At 40.8% G+C, this 13277-nt stretch overlaps 1 protein-coding gene across 2 annotated transcripts in view; it reads left to right on the top strand.

The window, feature by feature from the left end:
• The window catches only part of NDUFB3 (NADH:ubiquinone oxidoreductase subunit B3), a 30450-nt gene extending 17902 nt beyond the window's left edge, over positions 1 to 12548 (top strand). For both annotated transcript variants that reach the window (XM_053690960.1, XM_053690961.1), the window contains exons 2-3: positions 6532 to 6670; positions 12304 to 12548. In XM_053690960.1, coding sequence (XP_053546935.1) covers positions 6534 to 6670; positions 12304 to 12460 — 294 coding nt within the window. In that variant the 5' untranslated portion in view covers positions 6532 to 6533 and the 3' untranslated portion in view covers positions 12461 to 12548. The remainder of the gene's footprint in view (positions 1 to 6531; positions 6671 to 12303) is intronic.
• Positions 12549 to 13277: the final 729 nt, after the last annotated feature.

Below are 13277 nucleotides of genomic sequence, written 5' to 3'. Positions count from 1 at the left end.
TTACTGTTGCAAATAGACATACATAGCAAAATGCTTCTAATCCTCCTGGTCAATAGTGCATACGTGTACATTTGAATTTTTCACCATTATGTCCCTTTAAGAAGACCCAAATGATTTGATAAATCCCTGTCTCTGCTGCAGGTGCAGGTTTTTATTATAAGCTATCTGTGCATTACTTAAATGTTTGTTTATAATTATGTCTTAGTACCTATTGTAATTAATACTGATCCTTATTCCATGTGTCCCCTATATGCATGTACAGGGCTGGACATTTCCACTATCTCATTAGCCTGGACTAATAAAAAAAAAATAGCTGTTACCAAAATTTTGACTTTTTCCTATATTTAAAATTGACAAGTAACCTTTTTATTCCCCCTGACTGGTAAAACCAAATTGATATTTCTCTTGTTAAGTGTATCCAGTCCACGGATCATCCATTACTTATGGGATATTAACTCCTCCCCAACAGGAAGTGCAAGAGGATTCACCCAGCAGAGCTGCTATATAGCTCCTCCCCTAACTGCCATTACCAGTCATTCTCTTGCACCCAACGAATAGATAGGATGTGTGAGAGGACTGTGGTGATTATACTTAGTTTCATACCTTCAATCAAAAGTTTGTTATTTTATAATAGCACCGGAGTGTGTTATTCCTTCTCTGGTAGAATTTGAAGAAGAATCTACCTGAGTTTTTCTATGATTTTAGCCGGAGTAGTTAAGATCATATTGCTGTTTCTCGGCCATCTAAGGAGAGGTAAACTTCAGATCAGGGGACAGCGGGCAGATTAATCTGCAAAGAGGTATGTAGCAGCTTATTATTTTCTGACAATGGAATTGATGAGAAAATTCTGCCATACCGATATAATGTAAACTCAGCCTTAAATGCAGTAGCAGCAACTGGTATCAGGCTGTCATGTATGTATATTTTACACTTCAGTATTCTGGGGAATGGCACTTCACTGGAATTATACTGTATGCATAAAACTTTAGCCTAATTTGCAGGGACTAGCAACAGGCTTTTTAATAACACTCAATTTATTAATGTTAAACGTTTTTTGCTGGCATGTAAAATCGTTTAATTTTCTGAGGTACTGGGTGAAAAAATGTTTTGGGCACTATTTTTTTCCACTTGGCAGTCGTTTTATTTAATTTATGACAGTTTACTGATCTCTCTCACTGTTATGTGTGAGGGGGAGGGGTTTGCTACGCATCAAAAAATTCAGTCAGAAGTTTATTGTCTTCCCTGCATGATCCGGTTCATCTCTACAGAACTCAGGGGTCTTCAAAACTTGTTTTGAGGGAGGTAATCACTCACAGCAGAGCTGTGAGATTGTAGTTGACTGTGATAAAAAAACGTTTTATTTCTGTATTTTTTTTTTTTTTTTTTTTTCTGCTATCGGGGTTAGTTATCCTTTGCTAATGGGAGCAATCCTTTGCTAAAATTGTGTTTTTTACAAAGATTTGATGCTATAACTTTTCAGTTTATTAATTTTCAACTGTCATAACTTTTTCTGTGCTTCTTATAGGCACAGTACGTTTTCATATTATAGTAAATTACTTGAAAAGTATTTCCAAGTTGCTAGTTTATTTGCTAGTGTGTTAAACATGTCTGATTCAGAAGAAGATATCTGTGCTATATGTGCTAAAGCCAAAGTGGAGCCCAATAGAAATTTATGTACTAACTGTATTGATGCTACTTTAAATAAAAGTCAATCTGTACAAATTGAACATATTTCACCAAACAACGAGGGGAGAGTTATGCCGACTAACTCGCCTCACGTGTCAGTACCTGCATCTCCCGCTCGGGAGGTGCGTGATATTGTAGCGCCGAGTACATCTGGGCGGCCATTACAAATCACATTACAGGATATGGCTACTGTTATGACTGAAGTTTTGGCTAAATTACCAGAACTAAGAGGTAAGCGTGATCACTCTGGGGTGAGAACAGAGTGCGCTGATAATATTAGGGCCATGTCAGACACTGCGTCACAATTTACAGAACATGAGGACGGAAAGCTTCATTCTGCGGGTGACGGTTCTGATCCAAACAAACTGGATTCAGATATTTCAAATTTTAAATTTAAGCTGGAAAACCTCCGTGTATTACTAGGGGAGGTGTTAGCGGCTCTGAATGATTGTAACACAGTTGCAATACCAGAGAAAATGTGTAGGTTGGATAAATATTTTGCGGTACCGGCGAGTACTGACGTTTTTCCTATACCTAAGAGACTTACTGAAATTGTTACTAAGGAGTGGGATAGACCCGGTGTGCCGTTCTCACCCCCTCCGATATTTAGAAAGATGTTTCCAATAGACGCCACCACACGGGACTTATGGCAAACGGTCCCTAAGGTGGAGGGAGCAGTTTCTACTTTAGCTAAGCGTACCACTATCCCGGTGGAGGATAGCTGTGCCTTTTCAGATCCAATGGATAAAAAGTTAGAGGGTTACCTTAAGAAAATGTTTGTTCAACAAGGTTTTATATTGCAACCTCTTGCATGCATTGCGCCTGTCACGGCTGCAGCAGCATTTTGGTTTGAGTCTCTGGAAGAGACACTTGAATCAGCTCCATTAGATGAGATTACACACAAGCTTAAAGCCCTTAAGTTAGCTAACTCATTTATTTCAGATGCCGTAGTACATTTAACTAAACTTACGGCTAAGAATTCCGGATTCGCCATTCAGGCACGCAGAGCACTGTGGCTAAAATCCTGGTCAGCTGACGTTACTTCTAAATCTAAATTGCTTAATACCTTTCAAAGGGCAGACCTTATTCGGGCCCGGGTTGAAAGAAATTATCGCTGACATTACAGGAGGTAAAGGCCATGCCCTGCCTCAAGACAGAGCCAAACCTAAGGCTAGACAGTCTAATTTTCGTTCCTTTCGTAATTCCAAAGCAGGAGCAGCATCAACTTCCTCTGCACCAAAACAGGAAGGAGCTGTTGCTCGCTACAGACAAGGCTGGAGACCTAACCAGTCCTGGAACAAGGGCAAGCAGGCCAGGAAACCTGCTGCTGCCCCTAAGACAGCATGAATCGAGGGCCCCCGATCCGGGAACGGATCTAGTGGGGGGCAGACTTTCTCTCTTCGCCCAGGCTTGGGCAAGAGATGTCCAGGATCCCTGGGCGTTAGAGATCATATCTCAGGGATACCTTCTAGACTTCAAATTCTCTCCCCCAAGAGGGAGATTTCATCTGTCAAGGTTGTCAACAAACCAAATAAAGAAAGAGGCGTTTCTACGCTGCGTACAAGATCTTTTATTAATGGGAGTGATCCATCCGGTTCCGCGGTCGGAACAAGGACAAGGGTTTTACTCAAATCTGTTTGTGGTTCCCAAAAAAGAGGGAACTTTCAGGCCAATCTTGGATTTAAAGATCCTAAACAAATTCCTAAGAGTTCCATCGTTCAAAATGGAAACTATTCGGACAATTTTACCCATGATCCAAAGGGTCAGTACATGACCACAGTGGATTTAAAGGATGCTTACCTTCACATACCGATTCACAAAGATCATTACCGGTATCTAAGGTTTGCCTTTCTAGACAGGCATTACCAGTTTGTAGCTCTTCCATTCGGATTGGCTACGGCTCCGAGAATCTTCACAAAGGTTCTGGGTGCTCTTCTGGCGGTACTAAGACCGCGAGGAATTGCGGTAGCTCCGTACCTAGACGACATTCTGATACAAGCTTCAAGCTTTCAAACTGCCAAGTCTCATACAGAGTTAGTACTGGCATTTCTAAGGTCGCATGGATGGAAGGTGAACGAAAAGAAGAGTTCTCTCTTTCCACTCACAAGAGTTCCCTTCTTGGGGACTCTTATAGATTCTGTAGAAATGAAGATTTACCTGACAGAAGACAGGTTAACAAAGCTTCAAAATGCATGCCGTGTCCTTCATTCCATTCAACACCCGTCAGTAGCTCAATGCATGGTGGTGATCGGCTTAATGGTAGCAGCAATGGACATAGTACCCTTTGCACGCCTACATCTCAGACCGCTGCAATTGTGCATGCTAAGTCAGTGGAATGGGGATTACTCAGACTTGTCCCCTACTCTGAATCTGGATCAAGAGACCAGAAATTCTCTTCTATGGTGGCTTTCTCGGCCACATCTGTCCAGGGGGATGCCATTCAGCAGGCCGGACTGGACAATTGTAACAACAGACGCCAGCCTACTAGGTTGGGGCGCTGTCTGGAATTCTCTGAAGGCTCAGGGACAATGGAATCAGGAGGAGAGTCTCCTACCAATAAACATTCTGGAATTGAGAGCAGTTCTCAATGCCCTTCTGGCTTGGCCCCAGTTAACAACTCGGGGGTTCATCAGGTTTCAGTCGGACAACATCACGACTGTAGCTTACATCAACCATCAGGGAGGGACAAGAAGCTCCCTAGCAATGATGGAAGTATCAAAGATAATTCGCTGGGCAGAGTCTCACTCTTGCCACCTGTCAGCAATCCACATCCCGGGAGTGGAGAACTGGGAGGCGGATTTCTTAAGTCGTCAGACTTTTCATCCGGGGGAGTGGGAACTTCATCCGGAGGTCTTTGCCCAAATACTTCGACGTTGGGGCAAACCAGAGATAGATCTCATGGCGTCTCGACAGAACGCCAAGCTTTCTCGTTACGGGTCCAGATCCAGGGATCCGGGAACGGTTCTGATAGATGCTTTGACAGCACCTTGGACCTTCGGGATGGCTTATGTGTTTCCACCCTTCCCGATGCTTCCTCGATTGATTGCCAGAATCAAACAGGAAAGAGCATCAGTGATTCTAATAGCGCCTGCATGGCCACGCAGGACTTGGTATGCAGATCTAGTGGACATGTCATCCTGTCCACCTTGGTCGCTACCTCTGAAACAGGACCTTCTGATCCAGGGTCCCTTCAAACATCAAAATCTAATTTCTCTGAAGCTGACTGCTTGGAAATTGAACGCTTGATTTTATCAAAACGTGGTTTTTCTGAGTCAGTTATTGATACCTTAATACAGGCTAGGAAGCCTGTTACCAGAAAGATTTACCATAAGATATGGCGCAAATACTTATATTGGTGCGAATCCAAGAGTTACTCATGGAGTAAGGTTAGGATTCCGAGGATATTGTCTTTTCTACAAGAAGGTTTAGAAAAGGGTTTATCCGCTAGTTCCTTAAAGGGACAGATTTCAGCTCTGTCCATTCTTTTACACAAACGTCTGTCAGAAGTTCCGGACGTTCAAGCTTTTTGTCAGGCTTTAGCTAGGATCAAGCCTGTGTTTAAAACTGTTGCTCCACCATGGAGTTTGAACTTAGTTCTTAATGTTTTACAGGGGGTTCCGTTTGAACCCCTTCATTCCATTGATATCAAGTTGTTATCTTGGAAAGTTCTGTTTTTAATGGCGATTTCCTTGGCTCGAAGAGTCTCTGAGTTATCTGCCTTACATTGTGATTCTCCTTATCTGATTTTTCACTCAGACAAGGTAGTTCTGCGTACTAAACCTGGGTTCCTACCTAAGGTGGTCACTAACAGGAATATCAATCAAGAGATTGTGGTTCCATCTTTGTGTCCTAATCCTTCTTCGAAAAAGGAACGTCTGCTACACAATCTAGATGTAGTCCGTGCCCTGAAATTTTATCTACAGGCAACTAAGGATTTTCGACAAACGTCTTCCCTGTTTGTCGTTTATTCTGGTCAGAGGAGAGGTCAAAAAGCTTCGGCTACCTCTCTCTCCTTTTGGCTTCGTAGCATAATACGGTTAGCCTATGAGACTGCTGGACAGCAGCCTCCTGAAAGAATTACAGCACATTCTACTAGAGCTGTGGCTTCCACTTGGGCCTTTAAGAATGAGGCTTCTGTTGAACAGATTTGCAAGGCTGCAACTTGGTCTTCTCTTCATACTTTTTCCAAATTTTACAAATTTGACACTTTTGCTTCTTTGGAGGCTGTTTTTGGGAGAAAGGTTCTTCAGGCAGTGGTTCCTTCCGTATAAAGAGCCTGCCTGTCCCTCCCGTCATCCGTGTACTTTAGCTTTGGTATTGGTATCCCATAAGTAATGGATGATCCGTGGACTGGATACACTTAACAAGAGAAAACATAATTTATGCTTACCTGATAAATTTATTTCTCTTGTAGTGTATCCAGTCCACGGCCCGCCCTGTCACTTTAAGGCAGGTAATTTTTCCATTAAACTACAGTCACCACTGCACCCTATGGTTTTCCTTTCTCTGCATGTTTTCGGTCAAATGACTGGTAATGGCAGTTAGGGGAGGAGCTATATAGCAGCTCTGCTGGGTGAATCCTCTTGCACTTCCTGTTGGGGAGGAGTTAATATCCCATAAGTAATGGATGATCCGTGGACTGGATACACTACAAGAGAAATAAATTTATCAGGTAAGCATAAATTATGTTTTTTGCACTCATGTGAATGTAAACTTCTTAATAATATGAAATGCAATGGTTGCTAATATAAGAAGAGCTAGAAGCCTCTTACTAGAAAGATAGTCCTTGTGTGCTTGCTCAAACGGCACCTAATAATGCCTGGACTTTCTCATCACCTTTGCAAGGTATGGGCCACGGACATGAGCACCACGGACAGGGGAAGCTCCATCTGCCAGATTATCGACAGTGGAACATAGAAGGAACGCCAATGGAGGATGTACAGAAAAGACTCGCAAAGCATGGTCTGCGGGATCCATGGGCAAGGTATAATATAATATTTCTGCATTAAAGGGACAGTGAAGTCAAAATTAAACTTTCAGGATTCAGATAGGGCGTGCAATTTTCCAATTGGAACAACTTTCCAATGTACTTTTATCATCAAATTTGCAATGTTCTCTTGGTATTCCTTGTTGAAAGCTAAACCTAGGTAGGCTCATATGCTAATGTATTAGCCCTTGAAGGCCACCTCTTATCTTAGTGCATTTTGACAGTTTTTCACAGCTAGATAGCGTTATGTGCCGTGTGTGTATATATATATATATATATATATATATATATATATATATATATATATAAAACATTGGAGTTATTTATATGTCAGCACCGATTGGCTAAAATGCAAGGCTGTTAAAAGAACTGAGATAAGGGGGCAGTCTGCAGAGGCTTAGAAGCAAGGTAATCACATAGGTAAAACGTATATTAAAGTAAAGGTAAACTTTGGAGAATGTAAGCCCGTTTTTTAAAAATACTATTAAAAACAGGGGCACTTTCATTCATCAAAGTTTACAAAGCAGCCATTTTGTTAAAAAAAATTACCTTTTTTTTCTTTTCACTGCTACAGCAGCTTCCCCCACCTAGAGATCCTCTATTTACACGTCTGCAATGACTAATCTGGCTTCCTCCAATCACAGCATGGCCTCAGGCAATGACTACCCTGGGGGGAAAGCTGTGATTGGAGGAAGCAGGATTAGTCATTGCTGACGAAAAAAGAGGATCTCTATGTGGGGGAAGCTTAGTATTTTTAAAAAACGGGCTTTCGTTCACCAAAGTTTACCTTCACTTTAATATAACCATGTTGGTTATGCAAAACTGGGGAATGGGTAATAAAGGGATTATCTATCTTTTTAAACAATAAACATTTTCAAGTAGACTGTCCCTTTTAATCTCCTACTGTAAAGTAGGTTTCTGTAAAGGTCTAAAGAGAAGCATGTTTAAGGTTTTAGTGCTTCAGTTTGTACATTGTGTGCCTGAGTCAGACGGCAGATCACTTTCATTTGCAGAGGAGGTAGGACTTACTTAGTAAATGTTTTTTATTTCTTTGTGCAATTTCGGATTGCAACTTAAAGGGGCAGTATACACTCAGTTTCATATAACTGCATGTAATAGACACTACTATAAAGAATAAGATGCACAGATACTGATATAAAAATCCAGTATAAAACTGTTAAAAAAAACTTACTTAGAAGCTCTCAGTTTAGCTCTGTTTAAAGCTAAACAGACACTCCCCCCCCCCTTCCCCTTCTTTTGCATATGAAAAGACCCTTTACACAAACAGGAGCAAGCTGGAGGAGGTAGCTGACGGTATTCTCATATAACTTTGGGGCTTGGTTAGGAGTCTTAAAATCGGAGCAATGTTATTTAAAAAATAAGCAAAACTATACATTTAAAAAAAAAAAAAAAACTTTATGGGCTATATAAATAGATCATCTACAAAACATTTATGCAAAGAAAAAATGAGTGTATAATGTCCCTTTTAAGTGTGGTAGTTGTAGGGTGGGGCCAGGGGTCCATAAAAACACTTTTTTTTTTTTCTTTCTTTTTTTTAGCAATATGCAGCAGTTTATTTATAATTACTTAACAATGCTGTAGAAATTCTATATTTAAAACCATGCAGAAATGTGTCGGCAGATATAATTTATATATATATATATGCATTTTCTGTGGGTGTTTGTGAGGGGGGTGTGGATGTTTCTGTGAGGGGGTGTGCGTATGTCTTGATGCATTTTCTGGATGTCTCTGAGGGTGTGTGTGTGTATGTTTGTCGGTCTGTTTTCTGTGGATGTCTCTGTGAGGGTATGTGCAAATGTCTTTGTGCATGTGTATGTATGTCTGTTTTCTGTGGGTGTCACTGTGAGGGTATGTGCATATGTCTTTTCATTTTCTGTGGGTGTCTCTGGGGGGGTGTAGGTATGTCTGTGTTTTCTGTGGGTGTCTCTGTGAGGGTGTGTGTGTATGTCTTTGTGCATTTTCTGTGGATGTCTCTGTGAGGGTGTGTGCGTATTTATTGATGCATTTTCTGTGGGTGTTTTGTGAGGGTGTGTGTATGTATGTCTTTCTGTATTTTCTGTGAGGGTATGTGCATATGTCTTTGTGCATTTTCTGTGTGTGTATATGTATGTCTGTGGGTGTCTCTGTGAGGGTGTGTGCATATATCTGTGTTTTCTGTGGATGTCTCTGTGAGGGTATGTGCATATGTCTTTGTGCATTTTCTCTGGGTGTCTCTGTGAGGGTATGTGCATATGTCTGTGCATTTTTTGTCGGGTGTCTTTGAGGGTGTGTGTGTGTATATACGTCTGTGTGTTTTCTGTAAGTGTCTCTGTGAGGGTATGTGCATATGTGGGTGTCTCTGTGAGGGTGTGTGCATGTCTGTGTGTTTTATGTGGGTGTCTCTGTGAGGGTGTGTGCATATGTCTGTTTTCTGTGAATGTCTCTGTGAGGGTGTGTGTGTGTATGTATGTCTGTTTTTTGTGGATGTCTCTGTCAGGGTATGTGCATATTGGTGTCTCTGAGGGTGTATGTATGTATGTCTGTGTGTATGTCTTTGTGAATTTTCTGTGGGTGTTTCTGTGAGGGTATGTGTTTATGTCTTTGTGTGTTTTCTGTGGATGTCTCAGTGAGGGTGTGTGTGTATGTATGACTGTGTTTTCTGTGAATGTCTGAGAGTGTGTATGTCTTTGTGTGTTTTCTGTGGATGTCTCAGTGAGGGTGTGTGTATGCGTGTTTTCTGAGGCTGTCTCTGTGGGTGTTTCCTTGGGTGTATGTGCAAGTTTGTGTGTCGGTGTCCATTGTCTTTTCCTTTTTTAGGACATTTTGACCTTACTACTGATTATTCACATCTTTCTACAGACTTTGAGACTGAGACCTTTCCGGAAGTCACCAATCTACCACTTAAGCTTTAAAGGGACTCTTAACACCTGAAAGCTAAAATCCTTAAATCTAACTCCTTCTGATTAATGAAATGCAAGTAAGCACATATGTCTATGCCATCTTGGAAGCTGACCCAAATTGTTTTTAAAAAGTGTTTTCAATTACAATGTTGTACCTGTGCTTGGTATTCCTATGTATGCCGCCATATTGTAACATACATTTCACACAGGTACACGCACGGCACATTGCTCTATTATGTATGAACTATGATGCTTAGAGGAATCTCGCTCACTGTGATACATGCAGTGCGTGTGCTGCAGCGTTTGTAGAGACATTTTTATTTGTGAAGTAATAAGTATTTTCAACATCATAATATATATTAAAAATGTTATTGTTCAAACCAAATTACACTTTATAATGTGCGCTAAACTAATCGGATGAAGTGAGTGCACTGCTCCAGACACCGTAATTGAAAATAGCAAGCTACGAGAGGGAGGGGAGAGAACAGCCCTATGAATAATGGGTAAAACCTTGCATAGTGAAATACGAGCTCCGGGGTCTATAGCTAATGGTTGCCGAGCATTCCTGACCCTGCAGTACATAATACTGCACCGGGAGATCCTTTCTCTTTCAGCCCTAATGTTAAAACCCTCCTTGGACTTGAAGCGCGACTCCTTCAGCCGGTTTGACATAAGACAGCCCAGCCTGTCACAGCCAGGGAGTGTTTGCAAACTCCACAACTGCAGCCTGTCACAGCCAGTAAGCATCTGGTAACCTTCTTCAAACTACTGTCTATGTCAAGCCGGCAGTAGGAGTTGCGCTTCAAGTCCAAGGAGGGTTTTTACATTAGGGCTGAAAGAGAAAGGATCTCCCGGTGCAGTATTATGTACTGCAGGATCAGGAATGCTCAGCAACCATTAGATATAAACCCCGGAGCTCGTATTTCACTATGCAAGGCTTTACCCATTATTCCCAGGACTGTTCTCTCACCTTCCTCCCCGTAGCTTGCTATGTTCAATTACGGTGTCTGGAGCCGTGCATGCACTTCATCAGATTTGTTTAGGGCACATTATAAAGTGTAATTTAGTTTAAACAATAACATTTTTAATATTATATTATTATGATGTTGAAAATATTTATTACTTCACAAATAAAAATGTCTCTACAAATGCTGTATCACAGTGAGCGAGATTCCTCTAAGCAGCATAGTGCATTCATAATACTGTAAAGCAATGTACTGTGCATGTCACGTGACTGCTGTGCTTGTGTAAGTTGCTATATGGCAGCATGCATAGGAACATAAGGTGCAGGTTCAACATTGTAATTGTAACACTTTTTTTTTTTTTTTTTTTTTTTTTTTACAATTTGGGGTAAAATGGCAAGATTTCATAGAAATCCATGCTTACTTGCGTTTGTTTGATCAGAAGGAGTTAGATTTAAGGCTTTTTAGCGGGTGTTTAATGTCCCTTTAAATTATTGTTTAGGCAGTTCAGGGCCCTTCCTTTCAGCCACTGCATGCTGTTGTCATCGGCATCTTCCTTGACAAAAAGATAATCAGAACTCCATATTTTGTCTTGTAAATCTCTTTTTTTGACAAAACTATAGTCTACCTCATTTCTTGTCAGGTCAATGTAAAAAAGTGCTGAGTGTCTGTGTGGTGTCTGTGTGTTTCTTTGTGTGTCTGCTAGAGTGTCTATGTGAATCCTTATGTGTGAGTGTTTGTGTCTTACTACCTTTACAACATTTCCAAGTTTGACTAAACTTAAGAATAAAGTGCATATACGTTTTAGTCACTTGGTCAAAAATTGCACGTCAAGGGTGGGGGGGGGGGGGCGGCTGATGAATGGTTAAGTAAGGGGCCCCAAAATTTCTAGTGGGGGCCATGGTGGAGGAGGACAAACATCCCAATGATAATCGATTCCTGTAATACCGTGAGCGGTGAGCTAAGTCACGTTCTATCAGCACACGTCTGCAGCACTATATGGCAGTAGCTTTGCAAGAATGTTGTACATTAGCAAGAGCACTAGATGACAGCACATTGTCCTGCTGTTTAGTGCTCCAGATGTGCACTCTATCTTCTAGATATCTCTTCAACAACAAAAATGAGAACAAAGCAAAAGGAATATGAAAAAATAAACTGGGACCTTTTCTTTTTCTTTTTTTTTTTTTATATTGTATGTTCTGTCTGAATCATGGAAAAAAAAGATTTTAGGTTTCATGTCCATTTTCTTGGCACTAAAGGTGTTAGAGTGAAGACTTTCTAAAGTGATTTCTTTGCTGTGTGATAACGGCAAGGTGACATCATTTGCAAATAAGGCCATTTTTGGAGTATTACCAAACTGCACACCCCTTATACTAGGCTCAACTCTTACAGCCCATGCCACAGGCTCCATCACAAGATAAAATATTAACGGGTAAAGTGGGCATCTGCCTTTTTCCATTTGAAGATATTTTTTAATTAATCAATTCTTTTATAAACATTTTCAGTAAAAAGGTATATTCTGTAACAAAAGTATAACAAAATTGCGATCTCTATTTATGCTATCTCATCAGCAGGTACTCTTATGTGTTTTGTAGTTGTTGATACAGTTTAGCCTTTAATGGAGAGCTGTTGAGGAGCAGAGCCTTCACATTGCAGTACCGTTTGCGCTTAGGAAGTTGCAAAATGAATGACTTGGAAACACAGGCCCTAGTCACAGGTTTATGCTTTTAATAACATTTTAACTGTTTTTTTTTTTTTAATCTTGTAGGAACGAGGCCTGGAGGTTCATGGGAGGCTACGCTAAGCCAGCTACCTTTAAAGATGTCATGCTTAGAGGTTTTAAATGGGGCTTTGCTGCTTTCGTGGTAGCACTGGGAGTGGAGTATGCATTATTTCCTCCAAAGAAATCTGAAGGTCACCATTAGATAAAATAGAAAGCTCTGATTCCCACACTTGCTGCTCTGAGAGAGAATTATAGTTTGAAAATTGTAATAAAATGTCTTGACACCTAAATCTGTCTCTTTGGGTTTATTTTCTTGTGCTTTTTAACCCCTTCATGCCATTAGGACGTTCCATGCCGTCCTTACAGCACTGGGCTTTAACGCCGTTAGGACAGCATGGAACGTCCTATTTTATATGGCGTCCTTCAGCTTCCCCCTTTGACACAGTCAAGAATCGGCCTGGGGGCATGCCTAGCAGCGTAAGCAGTCCCCCAGGATCCCATCCCAACCTCGATATCACGTGATCTACGATCGTGTGATTTTTTTTTTACTGCGTTTACATCAGAACATTGCTATTGTGCCTGCTAGAACATCACTCACACTTTTAATAGACCAGAATACACACAAACCGTGTACAGCTCCACAGTATCACAGGTGCAGGTGGTAAGAGGGACTGTCAAGCTCTATAATATGTTGAAAAGTAGAAAAATCCACAGCACCACAATAAATTTTCAATGCTTTATTGGAACATCTTTATCCCATGCAGGTACAAAGTAGGTAGGCAGCAACGTTTCAGGATGTTATCCCTTAATCATGCTAATGAGCCTCATCTGTTGAGGTGCATTTATAGGCCTACATATTAACCCCATGTTATAATGTTACAAAGTGAATTCTATCATTTAACCACCTAGTGGTTACAATAATTACTACAATGTTAAACACATAAACAAAGTTTAAAAACAATATACCTATTCATATGTTGTTAAAATCCATATAATTTTTACCAATGCTTGATTTATAC

The sequence above is a fragment of the Bombina bombina genome, chromosome 1 (assembly GCF_027579735.1).
Source record: "Bombina bombina isolate aBomBom1 chromosome 1, aBomBom1.pri, whole genome shotgun sequence".
Classification (NCBI taxonomy): Eukaryota; Metazoa; Chordata; class Amphibia; order Anura; family Bombinatoridae; genus Bombina; species Bombina bombina.
This window is presented reverse-complemented; position numbering and strand designations above follow the sequence as displayed.